Genomic DNA, 23,465 nt, shown 5'->3' with positions numbered 1-23,465 from the left:
TATATATATAAATAAATAAATAAATAAATAAATATATATATATCCAGAGGTACACATCCAATTGATTCAAATGATGTCAATTTGCCTATCAGAAGCTTCTAAAGCCATGACATCATTTTCTGAAATTTTCCAAGCTCTTTAAAGGCACAGTCAACTTAGTGTATGTAAACTTCTGACCCACTAGAATTGTGATACAGTGAATTATAAGTTAAATAATCTGTCTGTAAACAATTTCTTGAAAAATAACTTGTGTCGTGCACAAAGTAGGTGTCCTAACCGACTTGCCAAATCTATAGTTTGTTAACAAGAAATTTGTGGAGAGGTTGAAAACTTCCGACTTCAACTGTACATAGACGTGCAGAGGCCCATTATCAGCAACCTGTATTCCAATGGCATGTTGTGTTAGCTAATCCAAGTTTATCATTTTAAAAGGATAATTGATTGTTAGAAAATCCTTTTGCCATTATGTTACCACAGCTGAAAAATGTTGTCCTGATTAAAGAAGCAATGAAACTGGCCTTCTTTAGACTAGTTGAGAATCTGGAGCAACAGCATGTGGGTTCGATTGCAGGCTCAAAATGGCTACAAAGAACTTCCTTCTGAAACTCGTCAGTCTATTCTTGTTCTGAGAAATGAAGGATATTCCACGTGAGAAATTGCCAAGAAACTGAGAAAAAAGGGAATCAATCGCCGATCACTTATTTCTCAGATAAATGCTTCCGTACCGAACAAATTGGCTTTCGTGTGCCTTGTCATCGGATCCCTTGGAGATGTTGAAGATGTCCAATGGGAGGAATATCCACCTTTCACCAAGCCATTGCATTTGTTTGTTATTAGTAGGACTGACAAAATTTGAACTAACTAGTGAAATAACTTGTGTGTTAGTTCCACATCATTTAAAAAACAAGGTGGTGTTGTGTCAACCAGAGAATCTTGTCTGAATACACTTATAACTCCTAGTGCCGCAATCTGAAATGACCTGGCTAGTAAATTTCAGGGTTGGGGAGTAATGGATTACATGTAATCCGTTACATGATCCTGTCTGGTAACTGATTACAAAAAAACAAACTGTAATGTTATATTGTAATAAGATTATAGATATTTTTGAAGAACTCAATTATTACTTCTAAGATTTTTTTAAATTTCAGATAATTTCAGATGTTTAGCAGGGAAGAAATACATGGACACTTCAGTTCTTAATCACATTCAACTCAGCATTGAAAAAGGCGCAAGTTTAATGTAGTTTTTCCACCTGAGCAATTCTGACCACACTCAGAGGACCATTCCAATTATTAAAATTCCTCTTTACTGGAAATTTGACAAGACTAGGTTTATTATCCATATTATCTGTATTGAAGTAGAAAGCAATGGGTTAGAAGCCTACATAACTACAAGTAAAATGCAACATCCATTTACAGTGCCTTGCGAAAGTATTCGGCCCCCTTGAACTTTGCGACCTTTTGCCACATTTCAGGCTTCAAACATAAAGATATAAAACTGTATTTTTTTGTGAAGAATAAACAACAAGTGGGACACAATCATGAAGTGGAACGACATTTATTGGATATTTCAAACTTTTTTAACAAATCAAAAACTGAAAAATTGGGCATGCAAAATTATTCAGCCCCTTTACTTTCAGTGCAGCAAACTCTCTCCAGAAGTTCAGTGAGGATCTCTGAATGATCCAATGTTGACCTAAATGACTAATGATGATAAATACAATCCACCTCTGTGTAATCAAGTCTCCATATAAATGCACCTGCACTGTGATAGTCTCAGAGGTCCGTTAAAAGCGCAGAGAGCATCATGAAGAACGAGGAACACAACAGGCAGGTCCGAGATACTGTTGTGAAGAAGTTTAAAGCCGGATTTGGATTCAAAAAGATTTCCCAAGCTTTAAACATCCCAAGGAGCACTGTGCAAGCGATAATATTGAAATGGAATATCAGACCACTGCAAATCTACCAAGAACTGGCCGTCCCTCTAAACTTTCAGCTCATACAAGGAGAAGACTGATCAGAGATGCAGCCAAGAGGCCCATGATCACTCTGGATGAACTGCAGAGATCTACAGCTGAGGTGGGAGACTCTGATTGTGTCCCACTTGTTGTTGATTCTTCACAAAAAAATACAGTTTTATATCTTTATGTTTGAAGCCTGAAATGTGGCAAAAGGTTGCAAAGTTCAAGGGGGCCGAATACTTTCGCAAGGCACTGTATGTCCAGCTATGTAAACACCAACATTGATTTATCCTGCAATAGATGTTGTTCACTTTGAGGACAATACAGTGCCCCTGACACGGCCTGCTAACAAAGCCTGCAGGCTCTTCTTCACCGTGGCCAACGTGAGTAAAACATTTAAACGTGTTAACCCTCGCAAGGCTGCCGGCCCAGACGGCATCCCTAGCCGCATCCTCACAGCATGCGCAGACCAGCTGGCTGGTGTGTTTACGGACATATTCAATCAATCCTTATCCCAGTCTGCTGTTCCCACATGCTTCAAGATGGCCAGCATTGTTCCTGTTCCCAAGAAAGCAAAGGTAACTGAACTAAATTACTATCGCCCTAGACCCACTCCAATTTGCTTACCACCCCAATAGGTCCACAGACGACGCAATCGCCATCACACCGCACACTGCCCTAACCCATCTAGACAAGAGGAATACCTATGTAAGAATGCTGTTCATTGACTAAAGCACAGCATTTAACTCCATAGTACCCTCCAAACTCATCATTAAGCTCAAGACCCTGGGTCTCGACCCCGCCCTGTGCAACAGTGTCCTGGACTTCCTGACGGGCCGCCACCAAGTGGTGAGGGTAGGAAACAACATATCCACCCCGCTGATCCTCAACACTGGGGCCCCACAAGGATGCGTTCTCAGCCCTCTCCTGTACTCCCTGTTCACCCTTGACTGCGTGGCCATACACATCTCCTATTCAAATCATCAAGATTGCAAATGACACTACAGTGGTAGGCTTGACTACCTACAGGGAGGAGGTGAGGGCCCTCAGAGTGTGGTGTCAGGAAAATAACCTCTCACTCCTAGTAAAACAAAAACAAAAGAGATGATTGTGGACATCAGGAAACAGCAGAGGGAGCATCCCCACATCCACGGGACAGTAGTGGAGAAGTTCCTCTGCGTACACATCACAGACAAATTGAAATGGTCCACCCACACAGACAGCGTGGTGAAGAAGGCGCAACCGCGACTCTTCAACCTCAGGAGGATGAAGAAATTTGGCTTGCCACCTAACACTCACAAAATTTTACAGATGCACAATCGAGAGCATCCTGGCGGGCTGTATCACCGCCTGGTAGGCAACTGCTCCGCCCACAATCGCAAGGCACTCCAGAGGGTGGTGTGGTCTGCACAACTCATCACCGGGGGAAAACTACCTGATGTCACAGGAAGGCCATAAAGATCATCAAGGACAACAACCACCCGAGCCACTGCCTGTTCACCCTGCTATCATTCAGAAGGCGAGGTCAGTACAGGTGCATCAAAGCTGGGACCGAGAGACTGAAAAACAGCTTCTATCTCAAGGCCATTAGACTGTTGAACAGCCATCACTGACATAGAGTGGCTGCTGCCAACATACAGACTCAAATACCACTTTAATAAATGGAGTTAATAAAGGTATCACTAGTCACTTTAAATAACGCCACTTTAATAATGTATGCATATCCTACTGCGCACCCTGACCGTAGAGATCTTTTTATTCTCTATGTTTGGTTGGTCAGGGTGTGACTCGGGTGGGAAACTCTATGTTTCTATGTTTTGGCTGGGTATGGTTCTCAATCAGGGACAGCTGTCTATCGTTGTCTCTGATTGGGAATCATACTTTGGCAGCTTTTTTTCCTTTTGTATTTGTGGGAAGTTGTCTTTGTTAGTGGCCTGTATAGCCCTAGTAAGCTTTGTGTTTGTTTTGTTGTTTCTTGTTTTTGTTGGCGACAATCTTAGTAAAGCAAAATGTACACTCACCACGCTGCACCTTGGTCCGGTCATTTTCAGGACGACGTGCGTGACAGAACTACCCACCACAAACGGACCAAGCGGCGTGGCTGGGAGGAGCAGACAGAGTGGACATGGGAAGACATCCTGGAAAGAAAGGGATCAAGAACGTGGGAGGAGATCCTGGCTGGAAAGGATCGCCTGCCGTGGGTGCAGGTGGAAGCAGTGAGGAGGGTGGAAGCAGCTAGTCAAGGGGACCAGCATTACATAGGGTCAAGGCTGGCAAGGTAGACCGGGAAGTCACTCCAAAAACATGTTGGGGGGGGCACACGGGGAGGTTGGCGGAGCTAACTCCCCGTGCTCACGGCAAGGAGCGTGGTACTGGTCAGCCACCGTGTTATTCGGTAAAGTGCACGGTGTCTCCAGTGCACGTGCACAGCCCGGTGCTCTACATTCCAGCTACCCGCATTGGACGGGCTGACGTTTCTGTTTAATAATATATATATTTTTATCTAGGACTATTTATTATTATCAAAGTAAATATTTTGGTATGCTATTTCATCACCCACAATTGTGTAACTTACGTAATTGGTGTTAACTTGAACGAATGACACACGTGCAGGAATTTATGCTGTCCAATCAACATTCAGATCTAGTTGCTTCCATTTTGTCACATGACATGGAGGTTGATATTTGTCTCAACTATAAATGTGTTGCCCTGCTCCCCAGCAGTGATGCAAACTTAGCAATTTTGTTGCTAGATTTAGCAACTTTTCAGAGTACCCTGGCAACTTTTTTTTCAAACAGCACTTTGCAACAAATTTAGCTACTTTAAAAATATATATTTTCTCTGTCACACACTCAGTCACAACACACGTTCCAGTCTGCAAAACTGCATTGTGAGTGATGTCAGCAGCAGGCGCTCAGCTCGTGCACAGGCAGCAGCAGGCCAGCAGCAAATTCAGCAAATTGCAAATCATTGTTGGCTGACGGCAGCAGCAGTAGTATGCATTCGACGAGACAAACCCAATGAATTTAGGTGGTCAAAAGTGTTTGATCTTGAACAGAACTTACAACATCAATCAACATGTCTCAATCAAAAATGTACAGACAGAAGTACAGAAAAGAGTGGGAGTCTTTACCTGAATTTAAAGGGTGGCTGAAGCCAGTAATTGGGCATACTGTGCGTACTGCAAATCAGATATGCTTGCAAAAATGTATGACATCAAAAAACATTGTGCTACAGCAACGCATATAAATAAATCAAAACCGTACAACCTCACAACGCAGTCTACATTACCACAGTTGGTTAAAAAAGTAGATAACGGCAAAAGCGCAGAAGCTACAATGGCAACGGCCACTGCAGAGCATTGTTCGCTGCAAGCATGCGACCATTCAGGTATGACTTGCAAAGCTGCCTTTTCAGATTCTGTGGCAGCAAACTTCCAAGTGCACAGAAATGATTAGGGGAGTACTGGCTCCTTATTTTCTCAAAAGGGTAACATCAGATGTGGGGGATGAGAAGTTCAGTCTCCTTTTGGATGAGTCCACTGATGTCAGTGTCTCGAAATACCTGGGTGTGGTGATTCAGTATTTCAGTTCTAAAAAAAGAACTGTTGTGTCCACATTTCTCAGCCTGGTTGAATTGGAGGGGGGCGATGCCAGATTAATAGCAAAGGCAGTAGTTGAGTTTCTTGAGAAGTGTAACCTCAAAAAAGAGAATCTTCAGGGTATTGGCACTGATAGTGCGTCTGTGATGACTGGGGTGCACAAGATTTTAAAGGAAGAATGTGCATTGCCCAATTTGGTACTCATCTGCTGTGTGTGCCAGTCTGTACAATTGGCTGTCTGTGCAGCATCCAAAGAAACCATCCCTAGGAGTGTTGAGTACTTAATAATCAGGGAAACCTACAACTGGTTTTTGATTTCCCCAAAACGGCACGAGGCGTACAAAGCAGTGTATGCCACCATTAATTGTGGCCAGAAACCCCTGCAGATCACCAAAGTGTGTGCCACACGTTGGCTATCGATTGAGTCTGCGGTAACTCGTATATTGAGCCAGTGGGAAGAACTGAAACTCCACTTTGAGGTGACCAAGGCCAGTGAGCATTGCTACATGGCAGATGTGCTCCACGGCCATGTACATGGACAAGTTGCAATTGAGTCATTTGAGAGAGAGCAAACAGATCTGGTCAAGCTTTTGGACAATCTGGGACACCTCTTAACATCAATTTGCAGCAGAGTGGTCAACCCTATGGCAAAGCTTGATGCCCTGAAGGATGCCATTGATGGACATCTCAGACCATCACCATACCTTCAGTACCTTTTCGAGAGCACAGTGTACCAACTCAGTCTTGCGCCAGAGGACAAAAAGGTCATTCGGAGACATCAACTACATTGTTGCTTTAAGCAAGGAGCTGCAAGCAAGGCTCCTAGACAACCTAGAAACCTTGCAACACATGGCCTTGTTCAGTGTTAACGAAATGCTAAAGCACAATAAAGGCACCACTGAAATGATTAAAGTAGCTGAGCTACTGGGATACCAGCCCCAAACAATTTATACAATTGTTTCCCAATGGAGAAACATACATCTGTTTAGGTGGGACTCAACTGAAAATACAGTCGAGTTTTGGAGTGAAGTCAATAACTACACGGACTCTTCCGGGTCAAATCCATTTGAAGAACTGTGCAAAGCTGCACTTGCTGCCCTCTCCTTGCCACACTCAAATGCGGAGGTTGAACGGCTAATAAATAGTTAATAAATATAATGTCACTGCACACTCTCAACTCCATACTCCTGGTGCGATATGGACTGAATCTGGCTGGTGATACCTTTTACCAGCATAAACTACCAAGTGAAGTTCTGCAGCAGTTTGGCACCACAGCAGCGTACAGCTTTAAGGCCACTCCATCCTCTTCTGCTGGTTCCAGCTCCGTGACAATGCAGTTGGACAGTGAAGATGAAGAGGATTTCCTTGCCAATCTATGATTCATGATATTTACAGTACGTATGCAAGGAGTGGGCTTTCTGGAACTTTCGGAGACACACAGCTGATGGTGGCAGTGTGCACTGCAGTGCGTGGAGAACAGTGGCAATATCTGGAGGAAACCATTGAGCAGCTAGCCAGCCAAGCAGCACAACAACCTGGAGAGAGCTGGAGAGTGATGCCTAGCGCGTCATTATTTGAGTTAAGTTGCTTGTTCAATAAGATAGCATATATACCTTGTTATTAGCCTGTACCTATAATTGTTGATCAGTTAGATAGCATGTTAACTAACTACCAATACACTGCTTAAAACTATAATTGTTCAGAATGTGTAGGTTTACTAGTTAAAAAGAAAATAAATCAAATGTAATAACATATTAATAATTCAATGTGTTGTGTTTAAAAATAAAAATGTGATCATAAAAAATGTGTTTTTTTTATATTACTTTTACAAATAAAAATATATGATAATAAACAAACAAATCTAAACTAACAAGTCAAATCATATTTTTCGCCGATATGGCCAGTCAATTTGAGTAACATTATTGTGTAATCTACGTAATGACGCTATTTTCGTTATTGCGTAATGGCGTCATCACCCAACGACATCACAACGTCATTTAGCAACTTTTAGCAACAAATCGACTTTCCTCTAGCAACTTTCCCTGAAAATTAGTTGGTAACACTGCTCCCGAGTGTGTGAAAGTGTCTCTGTCTGTTTATAACTTCCTTCAAACGAAGACAATGAACAACCTAATTCGGTCGACAGTTCGCTGTCTTCGGTTGAGTTCGTCGGTCTATGCACTGAAGCAAGTTGATGGACAATATGCATCGTTGGTGTCCTCGGCCCGGCTCATGTGTTCTGCGGCCTTACAGAAAGACCTTGGTGATATGGTGAAGAAGGACAAGGTGGTGGTGTTTATAAAAGGGACGCCTGCCCAGCCAATGTGTGGTTTCAGTAATGCCGTGGTTCAGATACTGAGTATGCATGGTGTGAATGAATATGCTGCATATAACGTGTTGGATGACCAGGATCTCAGACAAGGTCAGTACAGCTCGCTACTTTTTACTTCAAAATACTAGCCTACATTTTATCTCGATCGTTTTAACCTTGTAGTTAGTAACAATAGTTTCATTAAGAAGACAGAAATGAACTATATGTGGCTGGCTGTATGTATGTATGGTACATCGAACTGTTCAAAAGTAGTTGTGCTCCTTTTCAAATCTAGCTAACTAGGTTGACAGTATTTTTTTATCAGTGTTTTGCAGCAAGGACAAAGAGGGTGTGGTTCATTTCAAACGTTATACTACTTATGTACTGACATTTATTAGGCTTGTTATAGCAATATGTTACTAGGTAGTCCCCTTACTTTTTACTGTGGCTGTTGCTATACAATGGGACTAGTAGAGACAACATTGTGTCACAGTCTATGAACATAAGGAAATGGTAACTTGCAACACAACAAGTGCGTCAAAGGAATGTCAGTTGGGGAACTGTTATCTTACAGAATCAGCATACTGCTGAAATTGGGCCATAATGGAAATTTTGTATGGATATTGTTAATAGTTACACATGTTAACTCTTTCTGTCTCTCTCACAGGAGTGAAGGACTTCTCCAACTGGCCCACGATCCCACAGATATTCTTAAATGGAGAGTTTGTGGGCGGCTGTGACATCTTCCTACAGATGCACCAGAATGGAGACTTGGTAGAGGAGCTCCAGAAGCTTGGGATCCGCTCTGCGCTGCTGGACGCTGAGAAAGAATCCAAGTAGACAAACCAGTCGGTCGGTTTCCAGTGTAGAGAAAGCTGGTGGTTGACTAAGCCCCATAACCCCCTAGGCACTTGTGTAGATCTTAGAAGATTTGTTATATGTACGTGAAAGAGCACCTTTTTCAGCCACATACTGAATGTTTTCAGAAGACACTGGCAAGGTGAAGCTACAGGCATGTTGTGCAGGTAGCTTAGTGGCTAAGAGCATTGTAACCCAAAAGGTTGCTTTTGTTTAAATTCCTGAGCCAACTAGGTGAAAAATCTGTCGATGTGCCCTTGAGCAAGGCCCTTACACCTAATTGCTTCTGAAAGTCGCTCTGGTTAAGAGCGTCTGCTAAATGACTAAACTGTTCTGCACATAACCATTTATTTCAGATCTACAAAAGAGCCTGGGGGCTAAGGGTAGATTTGGGATTGGGCGTATGAAATGTTGCCCCTTCCACAAGTCCTATAAGAAGGTGTGTAATACAATAGAACCTGCAGAATACCAAACTGCCCTCAGGTGCCTAGGATATGAGATATCAAACCAGCCAGGGGACCCCTTCAAAACGTACTGCCTGTATACGTTTACTGTTTGACTGCATTATTCCACAAACATGTTCTCACTAAAGCATTTAGAGCCGCTCAAATGCAACAATCCACATCTTTCCTTTCGTCCGCAATATGATCACTGATCCAGTTTAATTATATAGCGAGAAGTAATGTGATGAAGCTTGCTTTTGTCAAGTCAATAGTCTCATGTGGAGGAAGGGAGAGTACACATTAAAACAATATTCAAACAGGAATACTAGACTTCCTGACAATCAGTACATCAACATTTCCATCTGCTGCATACATACATTTGTTATCTAATGCTCATGTAGTACACTGTATATTTAAGATATTGTACATTGAAATATTATTACATGTATTTTAGGTGCATGTAAACTCAATTAAATATTTTCCCACACAAATGGTCAGTGTTCTGTAAATTCTAGATTGTGAGTATGTTGCACTCTTTCCTCAGTGTGAGGAAAGTATTTTGTAGTTGACTTGTGTGCATGTGCAGCAGTCTAGTGCCCTTGTAACTATTGATGCTAATTTTGTTGGAGCTTGTTGTTGCTTTAGAGGTCATTGTGCCCTGCCTGGAAAATGATGTAGACTTACTTATTACCTATTTTCTCCACCTGCTCTCTCAGGAGGGTTTTCTCATTTGGGCAAAAGTCCATCTTTTCGCCGTGACCTGAAAACAGATAAGTGGTTGAGTGTGTTAATTTGTTGGTAAGCAAAAAGTGTCTTCCTCGATAGACACCTTTCATTGAGAATACTTGTATCCTACCGTGGAAGAGTTTTGACACTTCCTCTTTGAATCAGCTTTTGTTTTGTCAGAGGAGTCATTTTTTATTTCAACTTTACTTAACCAGATAGGCTAGTTGAGAAGTTCTAATTTAAAACTGCGACCTGACAAAGCAAAGCAGTGTGACACAAACAACACAGTTACACATGGAATAAACAAAACATACAGTCAATAACACAATAGGGACAAAAGTCTATACAGTGTGTGCAAATGGGGTAAGATAAGGGAGGTAAGGAAATAAATAGGGAATTTAGCAATTAAACACTGGTGTGATGTGCAGAAACTGAATGTGCAAGTAGAGATACTGGGGTGCAAAGGAGCAAAGAAATAACAGTATGGGGATGAGGTATGTTACAGGAAGGCCATAAAGATCATCAAGGACATCTACCACCCGAGCCACTGCCTGTTCACCCCACTATCATCCAGAAGGCGAGGTCAGTACAGGTGCATCAAAGCTGGGACCGAGAGACTGAAAAACAGCTTCTATCTCAAGGCCATCAGACTGTTAAACAGCCACCACTAACATTGAGTGGCTGCTGCCTACACACTGACACTGACTCAACTCCAGCCACTTTAATAATGGGAATTGATGGGAAATGATGTAAATATATCACTAGCCACTTTAAACAATGCTACCTTATATAATGTTACTTACCCTACATTATTCATCTCATATGCATACGTATATACTGTACTCTATATCATCGACTGCATCCTTATGTAATACATGTATCACTAGCCACTTTAACTATGCCACTTTGTTTACATACTCATCTCACATGTATATACTGTACTCGATACCATCTACTGTATCTTGCCTATGCTGCTCTGTACCATCACTCATTCATATATCCTTATGTACATATTCTTTATCCCCTTACACTGTGTATAAGACAGTAGATTAGGAATTGTTAGTTAGATTACTTGTTGGTTATTACTGCATTGTCGGAACTAGAAGCACAAGCATTTCGCTACACTCGCATTAACATCTGCTAAACATGTGTATGTGACAAATAAAATTTGATTTGATTTGAGGTAGTTAGATGGGTTATGTGCAGTGATCTGACAGCTGGTGCTTAAAGCTAGTGAGGGAGATATGAGTCCAGCTTCAGTGATTTTTGCAATTCGTTCTGGAAGGAAAGGTGGCCAAAAGAAGTGTCGGCTTGGGTGCTGCTATGGTGACCAGTGAAATATGTGTGCTACGGGTGGCTGCTGCTATGGTAACCAGTGAGCTAAGGCGGGGCTTTACCTAGCAAATACTTATATATGATCTGGAGCCAGTGGGTTTGGTGATGAATATGAAGCGAGGGCCAGCCAACGAGAGCATACAGGTCGCAGTGATGGGTAGTATATAGGGCTTTGGTGACAAAACGGATGGCACTGTGATAGACTGCGTTCAATTTGCTGAGTAGACTGTTGGAGGCTATTTTGTAAATGACATCGCCAAAGTCAAGGATCGGTTGGATAGTCAGTTTTACGAGGGGATGTTTGGCAGCATGAGTGAAGGATGCTTTGTTGCGAAATAGGAAGCCGATTCTAGATTTAATTTTGGATTGGAGATACTTAATGTGAGTCTGGAAGGAGAGTTTACAGTCTATCCAGACACCTAGGTATTTGTAAATGTCCTCATATTCTAAGTCAGAACCGTCCAGAGTAGTGATGCTGGACGGGCGGGCAGGTGCTGGTAGCGATCGGTTGAAGAGCATGCATTTAGTTTTACTTGCATTTTAGAGCAGTTGGAGGCAATGGAAGGAGAGTTGTATAGCATTGAAGCTTGTCTGGAGGTTAGTTAACACAGAATCCAAAGAAGGGCCAGAAGTATACAGAATGGTATCGTCTGCGTAGAGGTGGATCAGAGAATCACCAGCAGCAAGAGCAGCATCATTGATGTATACAGAGAAAAGATTCTGCCCGAGAATTGAACCCTGTGGCACCCCCATAGACACTGCCAGAGGTCCGGACAACAGGCCCTCCGATTTGACACACTGAACTCTGTCTGTGAAGTAGTTGGTGAACCAGGCGAGGCAGTCATTTAAGAAACCAAGGATGTTGAGTCTGCCGAAAATAATGTGGTGATTGACAGAGTCGAAAGCCTTGGCCAGGTCTATAAATACAGCTGCACAGTAATGTCTCTTTTCGATGGAGGTTATGATATCGTTTAGGACCTTGACCGTGGCTGAGGTGCACCCATGACCTGCTCGGAAACCAGGTTGCATAGCGGAGAAGGAACGGTCGGATTAGAAATGGTCGGTGATCTGTTTGATAACTTGGCTTTCAAAGACCTTAGAAAGGCAGGGTAGGATAGATATAGGTCTGTAGCAGTTTGAGTCTAGAGTGTTTCCCCCTTTGAAGAGGGTGATGACCGTGGCAGCTTTCCAATCTTTGGGGATCGCAACCTCAGGATGAAGAATTTCAAATGGGCCCTTAAGACCCTCACAAATTACAGATGCACCATAGAGAGCTTCCTGTCAGGCTGTATCACCACTTGGTACGGCAATTTCACCATCCGCAAACGCAGGGCACTCCAGAGGGTGGTGCGGTCAGCTCAACGTATCACCGGGGACACACTGCCTACCCTCCAGGACCCGGGGTCACAGTAAGGCCAAGGATCTGTCACCCGAGCCACAGCCTGTTCACCCTGCTACCATCTAGAACATGGAGACGGTACAGGGGCAAACAAGCTGGTGTGCATGACCAATAAAATGTGATTATAGAGTGTTTAAGCTATAACAATTGTTGTGAAATTAAGATTGAATTGTTACTGTAAATTGTGGAAATAATGCATAATGTAGAAGATTAAGATGTCCTGAAGTATTTGTAACACCTTGGCATTGAAGTGATGTATTTTGACTAGTCTCTAGCAGTGTACTATGGGAGCATGACCAAGCTGGTTTTCATGGCCTCCAAGTGGCAGTATTCAGGAACTGCAATGAGCAATAATAATGGAATCTCCCCAAATGACTTCTGTAAAGCATTGTCACTTACTCCTTGGTGGAATAAACAATCGCCTTCACCTTTTGTTGATTTTCCCTGAGAGGCTCGAACAGGCTGGTGGGAGGAGCTATAGGACAGGGTCATTATAATGGCTGGAATGTAATCATTGGACTTGTACCAAATGCATGGAAACACTTGACTCTGTTGGGAAAGTGAGTGTTAGAGATTGGTAAATCAGCTAACTGAACTGTGGTCAATCATAATAAGTAGTCATTCAGGATGCGAGCCAGATTTGTAGAACAGTCATTCTGTAGTCACTGACTAATGTAGTCAATCTCAAACACGCACATGGAGGAATGGAAGCGTTGACGTCAGAGTTAGGGGTTAAGGTTAAGCTGCTCTGGATACACCACATGGAGAGGCTGTGAGGGGAGGTTATGGGCAAAAAAGTCAAATAAAAGAGTCCAAGATGAAAAAAGGAAGAACGAGGGGAGAAGTGCCTTCAGAAAGTATTCACACCCATGTTGTGTTTACAAAGATTAAAGTGTTACAAATATTAAAATGGATGTCATTTTTTTGTCAACGATCTACACAAAATACTGTCAAAGTGGAAGAAAAATTTGAACCTTTTTTTATTAATGGAAAACAAAACACCAATATATCTTGACTAGATAAGTATTCAACACCCTGAGTAAATACGTTAAAATCCCCTTTGGTATCGATTACAGCTGTGAGTCTTTCTGGTTAAGTCTTAGAGTTTTGCCCATTATTCCTTTGTAAATTCTGTCAAGTTGGTGGTTGATGTACTTTTTCCCCTATTGCTAGACAGCCATTTTCAAGTCTTGCCATAGATTTTCAAGCCGATTTATGTCAAAACTGTAACTAGGCAACTCACGAACATTCAATGTCATCTTGGTAAGCAACTCCAGTGCATATTTGGCCTTGCTTTTTAGGTCATTTCTTTATGTAGTGTTGTCTCGCTTGTCGTCGTGTGTTTTGTCCTAGATTTTTAATCCCAGCTCCTGTCCCTGCAGAAGGCCTTTTGGTAGGCCTTCATTGTAAATAAGAATTTCTTCTTAACTGACTTGCCCAGTTAAATAATGGTTAAATACAATTTTATAAAAATATTGTCCTGCTGAATGGTGGATTTTCTCCCAGTGTCTGTTGGAAAGCAAACTGAACCATATTTTCCTCTATTCCTTTTACTACCTTGTCCTTGCTGACAAAAGCATACCCATAACATGATGCAGCCACCACCCTGCTTGAAAATATGGAGAGTTGTACTCAGTGATGAGTTGTATTTGCGTCAAACATAATGCGTTGTAGTCGGGACAAAAAGTTAGGTCATTTCTTTGCCACATTTCTTGCAGTATTACTTTAGTGCCTTATTGCAAAAAGGATGCATGTTTTGAAATATTTTTATTCTGTACAGGTTTCCTTTTCACTCCGTTTAGGTTAGTATTGTGGAGTAACTACAAGGTTGTTGATCTATCCTCGGTTCTCCTATCAAAGCCATTAACCTGTTTTAAATCACCATTAGTTTCATGGTGAAATTCCTAAGCGTTTTGCTTCCTCTCTGTCAACTGAGTTAGGAAGGAGGCCTGTATCTTTGAAGTGACCAAAGTGTATGTGATAACTTCACCATGCTCAAAGGGATATTCACTGTCTGCTTTTTAAAAATTTGTTTTACCCATTTACTAAAAGGTACCCTTCTTTACGAAGCATTGGAAAACCTCCCTGGTATTTGTCGTTGAATATATGCTTGAAATTCACTGCTGGACTGAGGGACCTTACAGAAAATTGTATGTGTGGGGTACAGAGATGGGTTAGTCATTTTAAACACCATTATTGCACACAGAGTTAGTCCATGCAACTTATTATCTGACTTGTTCAGCAAATGTTTACTCCTGAAGTTATTTATGCTTGCCAAAACAAATGGGTTGAATACTTATTAGCTCAAGACATTTCAGCTTTTCAATTTTTATAAATTTGTTATGGCAAGCCTAAAACATAATTCCACTTTGGCATTATGGGGTATTGTGTGTAGATCAGTGACACAATCTAAATGTAATCTATTTGAAATTAAGGCTGAAACAACAAAATGTGGAACATGTCAGGGGGTGTGAAAACTTTCTGAAGGAACTGTACATGTATAATAGCAGTGCCTTCCTTATAAAAGGTCCAGGTGTGTATTGAGTATGTGGACCTCTGTGAGCAGCTTGGAGACCTGGTGGAAGTTGAGGCGAGTATCGATGGGACAGTAAACACACTTCATGGCCAGTGGCTGGTACAGGGCTACCGCATCCAGGTAGGATGCATCCTGGAAGTCTGGTTCTGTGGGAGTAAGATAGAACCATTAAAAAAAAAAACATTCACAGTTCAGTAGACCACATATTTGGAACCATGGGATCTAACCTTCTGTTTTATATCGTCTAATGGTATTCGAACACTAGAACAAAGTTTTAATGACAGGTCAAGTCTCTTGTGACAGACCAGCTAGCGCAGGATTTGGTTTTGGGTTCTGAGATTAGGGACAGGCTACCATGGTTGGTAAACTTGCCATGTTCTGGTACAGTTGTGCTCACCAGTGAAGATGATAGTGTTTAGGCTGGATTTGCTCCACAGTTCCATAAAGTGCACCACGTCCCCGAAGCGAAGAGACGGGTGCCCGTTGAACACCACACACGGCTGCCGGAACTCACTACTGAAGTCGCCATGGATACTAGGGTAGTGCTTCAACTTGTTGGTCTGGATCAACTGAGAGATACATAGACAGAAAGACAGACAAGTGTCTGAGATAGCTATAGTTGTATGTTGGCCTAAATTATCAAATGAACAGTGTCCAAAAATCTGATAGATTGAGTAAATTAAAGATAAAACTGCAAAATATGGTGGAATGTAATTTCAATTGGCACCAACTCTCTTTAAAACGAATCAATTTAAAGACCAGCAGCATTACCTCAGAGTGAGGGAAAGGAGGTTCTGGAAGGTAAACCTTAGACTGCTTATAAAGCCTTCCAGAAGATAAGAAAAAGGGGAAAAGACTGGGTGTCACATTTCCACAGGCCAGCGGCAGGTCTGCTACCAACAGTAAGTTTTAATGTAACCCATTTATGCACAGAGCCCACTGTAAATATTGGTACAGCGAAGTCTTCTTTTGGCTCTATACTCCAAAAGATTGAATTTGAAATGATGACTATGAGGTTAAAATGCAGCCTGTGAGCTTTCATTTGAGGGTATTTTTTACACATATCAGGTGAACCGTGTAGACATTACAGCACTTTATGTACATAGTCCACCCATTTCAGGGGACCAAGAGTTTTGGGACAAATTAAATTATGTCTGTTGAAGTAGTAAAACATATTTGTTCCCCGTTTCTAATGGTAAATAAATGTGTCATTTTGGAGTCTCTTATTGTAAATAAGAATAGAATATGGAGAATATGCTGCAGATGTGCATGTAGGTTGTGTGTGTGTGAGAGTATGCAGTGATAAGTAAATTGTCCGGAAAGGAAATGTCAGACACACAAATATCAATCAAATTTTATATGTCACATACACATGGTTAGCAGTCTCGTCATTATTGGTAATCAAGCCACTGTAGTGTCGTCTACTGTAGTGTCGTCTGCAAACTTGATGATTGAGTTGGAGGCGTGCATGGCCATGCAGTCATGGGTGAACAGGGAGTACAGGAGGGCTGAGAACACACCCTTGTGGGGCGCCGGGTGGAGATGTTGTTTCCTACCCTCACCACCTGGGGGCGGCCCGTCAGGAAGTCCAGGACCCAGTTGCACAGGGTGGGGTCAAGACCCAGGGTCTCGAGCTTAGTAACACGTTTCAAGGGTACTATGGTGTTAAATACTGAGCTGTAGTCGATGAACAGCATTCTTACATAGATATTCCTCTTGTCCAGATGGGTCAGGGCAGTGTGGAGTGTGATTGCGATTCCGTCATCTGTGGACCTATTGGGGCGGTAAGCAAATTGGAGTGGGTCTAGGGTGCCAGGTAAGGTAGAGGTGATACAGTGCCTTGCGAAAGTATTCGGCCCCCTTGAACTTTGAGACCTTTTGTCACATTTCAGGCTTCAAACGTAAAGATATAAAACTATTTTTTTGTGAAGAATCAACAACAAGTGGGACACAATCATGAAGTGGAACGACATTTATTGGATATTTCAAACTTTTTTAACAAATCAAAAAATGAAAAATTGAGCGTGCAAAATTATTCAGCCCCTTTACTTTCAGTGCAGCAAACTCTCTCCAGAAGTTCAGTGAGGATCTCTGAATGATCCAATGTTGACCTAAATGACTAATGATGATAAATACAATCCACATGTGTGTAATCAAGTCTCCGTATAAATGCACCTGCACTGTGATAGTCTCAGAGGTCCGTTGAAAGCGCAGAGAGCATCATGAAGAACAAGGAACACACCAGGCAGGTCCGAGATACTGTTGTGAAGAAGTTTAAAGCCGGATTTGGATACAAAAAGATTTCCCAAGCTTTAAACATCCCAAGGAGCACTGTGCAAGCGATAATATTGAAATGGAAGGAGTATCAGACCACTGCAAATCTACCAAGACCTGGCCGTCCCTCTAAACTTTCAGCTCATACAAGGAGAAGACTGATCAGAGATGCAGCCAAGAGGCCCATGATCACTCTGGATGAACTGCAGAGATCTACAGCTGAGGTGGGAGACTCTGTCCATAGGACAACAATCAGTCGTATATTGCACAAATCTGGCCTTTATGGAAGAGTGGCAAGAAGAAAGCCATTTCTTAAAGATATCCATAAAAAGTGTTGTTTAAAGTTTGCCACAAGCCACCTGGGAGACACACCAAACATGTGGAAGAAGGTGCTCTGGTCAGATGAAACCAAAATTGAACTTTTTGGCAACAATGCAAAACGTTATGTTTGGCGTAAAAGCAACACAGCGCATCACCCTGAACACACCATACCCACTGTCAAACATGGTGGTGGCAGCATCATGGTTTGGGCCTGCTTTTCTTCAGCAGGGACAGGGAAGATGGTTAAAATTGATGGGAAGATGGATGGAGCCAAATACAGGACCATTCTGGAAGAAAACCTGATGGAGTCTGCAAAAGACCTGAGACTGGGACGGAGATTTGTCTTCCAACAAGACAATGATCCAAAACATAAAGCAAAATCTACAATGGAATGGTTCAAAAATAAACATATCCAGGTGTTAGAATGGCCAAGTCAAAGTCCAGACCTGAATCCAATCGAGAATCTGTGGAAAGAACTGAAAACTGCTGTTCAAATGCTCTCCATCCAACCTCACTGAGCTCGAGCTGTTTTGCAAGGAGGAATGGGAAAAAATGTCAGTCTCTCGATGTGCAAAACTGATAGAGACATACCCCAAGCGACTTACAGCTGTAATCGCAGCAAAAGGTGGTGCTACAAAGTATTAACTTAAGGGGGCTGAATCATTTTGCACGCCCAATTTTTCAGTTTTTGATTTGTTAAAAAAATTTGAAATATCCAATAAATGTCATTCCACTTCATGATTGTGTCCCACTTGTTGTTGATTCTTCACAAAAAAATACAGTTTTATATCTTTATGTTTGAAGCCTGAAATGTGGCAAAACGTTGCAAAGTTCAAGGGGGCCGAATACTTTCGCAAGGCACTGTATGGTCCTTGACTAGTCTCTCAAAGCACTTCATGATGACGGAAGTGAGTGCTACGGGGCGATAGTCATTTAGCTCAGTTACCTTTGCTTTCTTGGGAACAGGAACAATGGTGGCCCTCTTGAAGCATGTGGGAACAGCAGAGTGGGATAAGGATTGATTGAATATGTCCGTAAACACTCCAGCCAACTGGTCTGCGCATGCTCTGAGGACGTAGCTGGGGATGCCGTCTGGGCCTGCAGCCTTGCGAGGGTTAACAAGTTTAAATGTTTTACTCACATTGGCTGCAGTGAAGGAGAGCCCGCAGGTTTTGGTAGCGGGCCGTGTCGGTGGCACTGTATTGTCCTCAAAGCGAGCAAAGAAGTTTAGTTTGTCTGGGAACAAGACATCGTGGTCCGCATTTGGTTATATCCCCTCCAAAAATGCTAACCTTCCCAGTTATTGTAATGGTGAGTGGTTAGCATATCTAAGGGATATGATATTTTTGCGTCCAACTTTCTCACTCATAATTATCCACGATTCATTCAGAATTATCAGTAATCATGGTAGCATCCACATTAATGTAGAAGTGTTTAGAAACATTCTATTTAAAATAAAAGTTACTCCAAAATGATACATTTATTTCATTACCAGCTTGATGTAGTCATTAAATGACAGTAAATGATATGGGACCAAATACTAAATGTTTTACGACTTTAATACACATAAATTAATTTGTCCCAATCATTTTGGCCCCATAAATTGAGAGGGGGGAGGCCTATGTACAAAAACTGCTGATATTTCTAAACGGTTCAAATTAAAGTAAACAGTCTGCACTTTAACGTCATAGTCATTATTTGATTTGAACTTTTGGAGTACAAAAGAAAAAAATACTGTCTCAATAATTATGGAGGACACTGTAGGTTAGTCTCATTAACACTGTAGGTTAGTCTCATTAACCCCGTTTTCACAGTTTTTATGAGTAAAGTCATTCCATATATTTAAAAAAATCACAACAGCTGTGATGGAAACAGGAAGTTTCGGTACAATTTTATAAAAGCCGACAGATAATTTGTTCGTTTGAAATGGTGGGATCGTTTTGTGTCAGTATAACGTATATGAGAAATGGCGGTGGAAATTATTATATCAAATATTGATTTATTGAAATATCATATCGACGTAAACTTGGAGTCAGGCGATGATGTGATGTGTGGTCCTCCCACTAGGACTCGGGAAACCATGCAGTTTATTAAGATACAGATTAAATAAGTTATGATGAACTTCACAGGGTGGTGAAGTGTACGGTGATCTTGATGCTCCTTTCCGATAAATATTGAGGGTCAGATTCTTGTGACATGATGATCGATGCTTGACTGCTGTTTCACAAATACAAATATTCTGTCTCTTCTCCATAATAATGTCATCATGTAGACTAGCCTACCTGCACTGTATCTGCCAGCTGTTGGCTAGAGAGCACATATCAAGACCAGAGCAAGGCACATTTGCTATTTAATGCAACAGTTTGTGAAAAAAAACTATTGGTAGTTTACTTTTATTCAGTACACGAAAACTTCAGCTAAAAAGTACATTTTGTGTGCACTATGTCATCATGCACTGATTTTTATCTGGCAACAAATCTGTTTGGTGGAAATGCCACTGGTGGGGAAATTAGCATTTTTCCTTTATGTGGATTTTTTAATATTCGCATGAAAATCTGTCACCAAGTGGATCGAAACCAAGCTAGTGAGATTTAAAAAAATCTATTTTACAAGAGACCTGTTTGAGATAGTAGTAGTCAAATCCACGGATGGCTCAAAAATCACAGGTCATAGAAATAGAATCATTTTAATTCTATGGCTCTGGAACTCACCACTCAACTCCTGGGTGGAGCCCAGGTTGGCGTTCTCTATGAACTGGTAAAGACACTCAAAGAGATCATAGATCACCCCTGAGGAATAGAATGGCACCAGCACGTTGGCACCAGCACGTTGCCCCCTGCACGGATCGTCATGGCTACAAGCACAACAGACTGTTTGGTCAGACACAACACCATATGTCAAACTGTAATTAGTTTCATGTGTACCTATCTAAAGACATTCAATTTTGTTACATTTCAAACCTGTTTCTAACTGTTTTTAGTCTCCACTTCTGTCTTACATATGAATTCAATTTTGAATGCACTGTGTTTTTATGGGTACTATGCAAGATTCCAAAGACTAGGTAATTGTACTGTTGATGGCGCTATGAACATATAGCCAATGACTATAGGAGTTGGCAAGACAGCACAACATACCTAGGTTACTGCAGAAGTCCCCTAGCATGCCATCTGAGTTGGCGGTTGGCATCTGTGTGAGGCCAGTCAGAATAAGAACATCACAGCACTCTGATCCATGGGCTGTGGATGTTTGGTGAGGAGGGAGGAGCCAGAGACATAGGAAACCTTCTCATAATGTGATTGGATGATCCAGTTAGAGCTACCCAATGAGTAGCCAGAGCTCAGTGGTGTGACCTGCACGGCACCAAACAGCTCCTGGAGAGAGAAATGATAGAAGACACATGTTAGCTTTAGTTATTAGGTGAATTAATGCGTATGTGTGTTTGAATTATAGTGCACAAGACAGACTTCTTACTACTTTCTGCGAGTAGCCCACGAGTTGCACCTTGCTGAGAGCAGAGTTGACATCCTGAATACTGTAGCATCTCTTCCAAGTCAACACTTCTACAGCATCCTTCAGCGGGCTGGGAAGCAGCCTAAAAATAAATTGTCTCAATGTTTTTTTTTCTCATGAAAATAGTGTGCTCTCAGTTTGTGAATTACAAGTATAACATAAGCTGACAAATCCTAAACTAATTTGTGCAGGGCATTGGTCTGGCAGGTCACCTTCGGATTTCCTTATTCTTACAGCAGGTGGCAGACTGGGCCTTGGGAACTCTCTCCATGAAGTTCACCAGCTCCTCCATCAGAAGTTTAAGGACAGATAGGTAGAATCAGCCGGATTCTATCCAGGACAGTTTTTAGGCTTAATCAATCCCTTCTAAGATCCCCTTGTCATTTTTTCTGGAATGTTGACATTCTAATTGTTTTAGAATGTGAATTGCTAGAATCACATTCTTGAATCATTACATTTTCCTGCAATGATGCTAATCGAAGTGATTCTATAATGTGTTTTTAAAATGTCAATTGCATTTTTCTGGAATGTTGCCAATTCTGGTGATTCTAGAATGTCGCAGATGATTCTAGTCACATCAAGTCACCCTCTCTACCTGCCGATCTGCAGCATTGGCTCTGTGGCATACACGGTCCCAGTGAAGCCTGTGTGCTCCGTGAGGCAGGGTCATCATGCAGTGGTAGTTGGAGATCAGGATGAAGTCTATGGTGGACAGGTCCGGCAGCTCTTTCTGAGTGAGGAGGATGGACAAGGATGCAAAAAGCAAGACTAATATATCACCACATTATCAGACGATGTTACCCACAGTGGCTTCTAGTGCCCACCCAGGTTCATTTAATGCACAGGTTAATGGTTGGAATTCTATCCAGGTATACATTACCTCAGGGAGACAGAACTCTGGCTGCGAGTCCACAAAGACGCGCCCTGCACACTACTTCAGCTCCTGAAGGTAAACGTGTGCAGGAATGTTGGTCAACTCAATTCATGAAAAAATCCACAATAGACAAACAAAATGTGACCTCATACCTTCTCAAGGTTAATCATGCTGTCTTTAAACACCCATCCTGGGAGCTTGGAAAGCCTTGGGCTGGAAAATATACAGGGTACCCTCATCATCATGGCATGGCACTTGTTGGGGCAAATATGTCTATTCACAGTAAATGTCTTTGCAACGTTAACCTAAGGAAGAAATACAGTTTAAGGAGGAATAACCCCGATGCATACTGCTGTGTGGCCGATGTACAGCTGCCTTCTTGTTAACATCACTTCTGTCTCACCTGTGTACCAGAGGCAGTGGTAGAAACTGTAGCACAGATGTGGTGTCCAGTCCACAGTCCAACATGATTGTGGTGGATTTGAATTTTAGGACATTGCAAGGCATTGTGGGGTGACCTGACAAACAGTACTGAATGGAAGAGATGCAACACATGTCATCTCTCAACAGGCATGATAACAAGTTAGCTAAAACAGCAATAGCAACTTGCATAGCAAATGCAACAGAATAAAACGCTGCGATACTGTCTTGTCAATGATTGGTTGCTGGCTTGTCAGTGTTCAAAAACTTGCAAATGTATGATAGCTAGCTAGCGTGGCAGCCATGGCTAACAACAAACGATTAAAAAAAACTACTGTAACGTTAGTTGGCTAGCCTAGCCAAGTAACGTTTACCATATCAACTACATTACTTAGTATACCAAAAAATAGCGTATCAGTTATGGGGTGAATTCTCGCCTCTCCGTGTTAAATCAACTCACCAATTTCATATTTATCTCAAATTCATCTTCAGCACGTAAGCATTGTGGACACAAACGCCGAGTTTACCACGGAGTTTCTAAACTCAGAGGCACAACATCGCGAGACTTCTGGGACAACTTGCAAAACAAGCTAAGCAGACCAGACCGGGGTTTGGGGTTTTAGAAGTCAACGAGAGAAGTGAACAATTCTTACTTGGTTGTTAAGTTTCTCGAAATCTATAGGTACAATCTAGATTCTAACCAAGGTATTAAGTAGATCAACATGTTATTACTCCAATCTTGTGAAAAAGACAAACTGACGTGTTTTCATTTTAGTAAAAAGCAACTTTATTTCGAAGGAGTGCCTTTGATTTGAAGGTCTGTACATGCAAAGTTCGGCGTGAGACGACCGTTAGACTCGAATGTTTCTGCATATCTTCTTACTGTACTGTCTTTAG

The 23,465-nt window shown here is 41.8% G+C and overlaps 1 protein-coding gene and 1 pseudogene across 1 annotated transcript; one reads left to right on the top strand and one right to left on the bottom strand.

Moving 5' to 3' along the window:
• Positions 1–7,532: 7,532 nt before the first annotated feature.
• glrx5 (glutaredoxin 5 homolog (S. cerevisiae)) lies at positions 7,533–9,664 on the top strand. Its single transcript, XM_064991519.1, has 2 exons — positions 7,533–7,983; positions 8,540–9,664. Exons 1-2 carry the CDS (start codon positions 7,683–7,685, stop codon positions 8,710–8,712), a joined length of 474 nt encoding a protein of 157 aa, XP_064847591.1. The 5' UTR covers positions 7,533–7,682; the 3' UTR covers positions 8,713–9,664.
• Positions 9,665–9,736: 72 nt separating this feature from the next.
• Positions 9,737–23,109, bottom strand: LOC135557310 (integrator complex subunit 9-like; annotated as a pseudogene).
• Positions 23,110–23,465: the final 356 nt, after the last annotated feature.

This window comes from Oncorhynchus masou, chromosome 16, assembly GCF_036934945.1.
Source record: "Oncorhynchus masou masou isolate Uvic2021 chromosome 16, UVic_Omas_1.1, whole genome shotgun sequence".
Classification (NCBI taxonomy): domain Eukaryota; kingdom Metazoa; phylum Chordata; class Actinopteri; order Salmoniformes; family Salmonidae; genus Oncorhynchus; species Oncorhynchus masou.
Note: the sequence above shows the minus strand (reverse complement) of the source record. Positions and strands in the feature narration are given on the sequence as shown.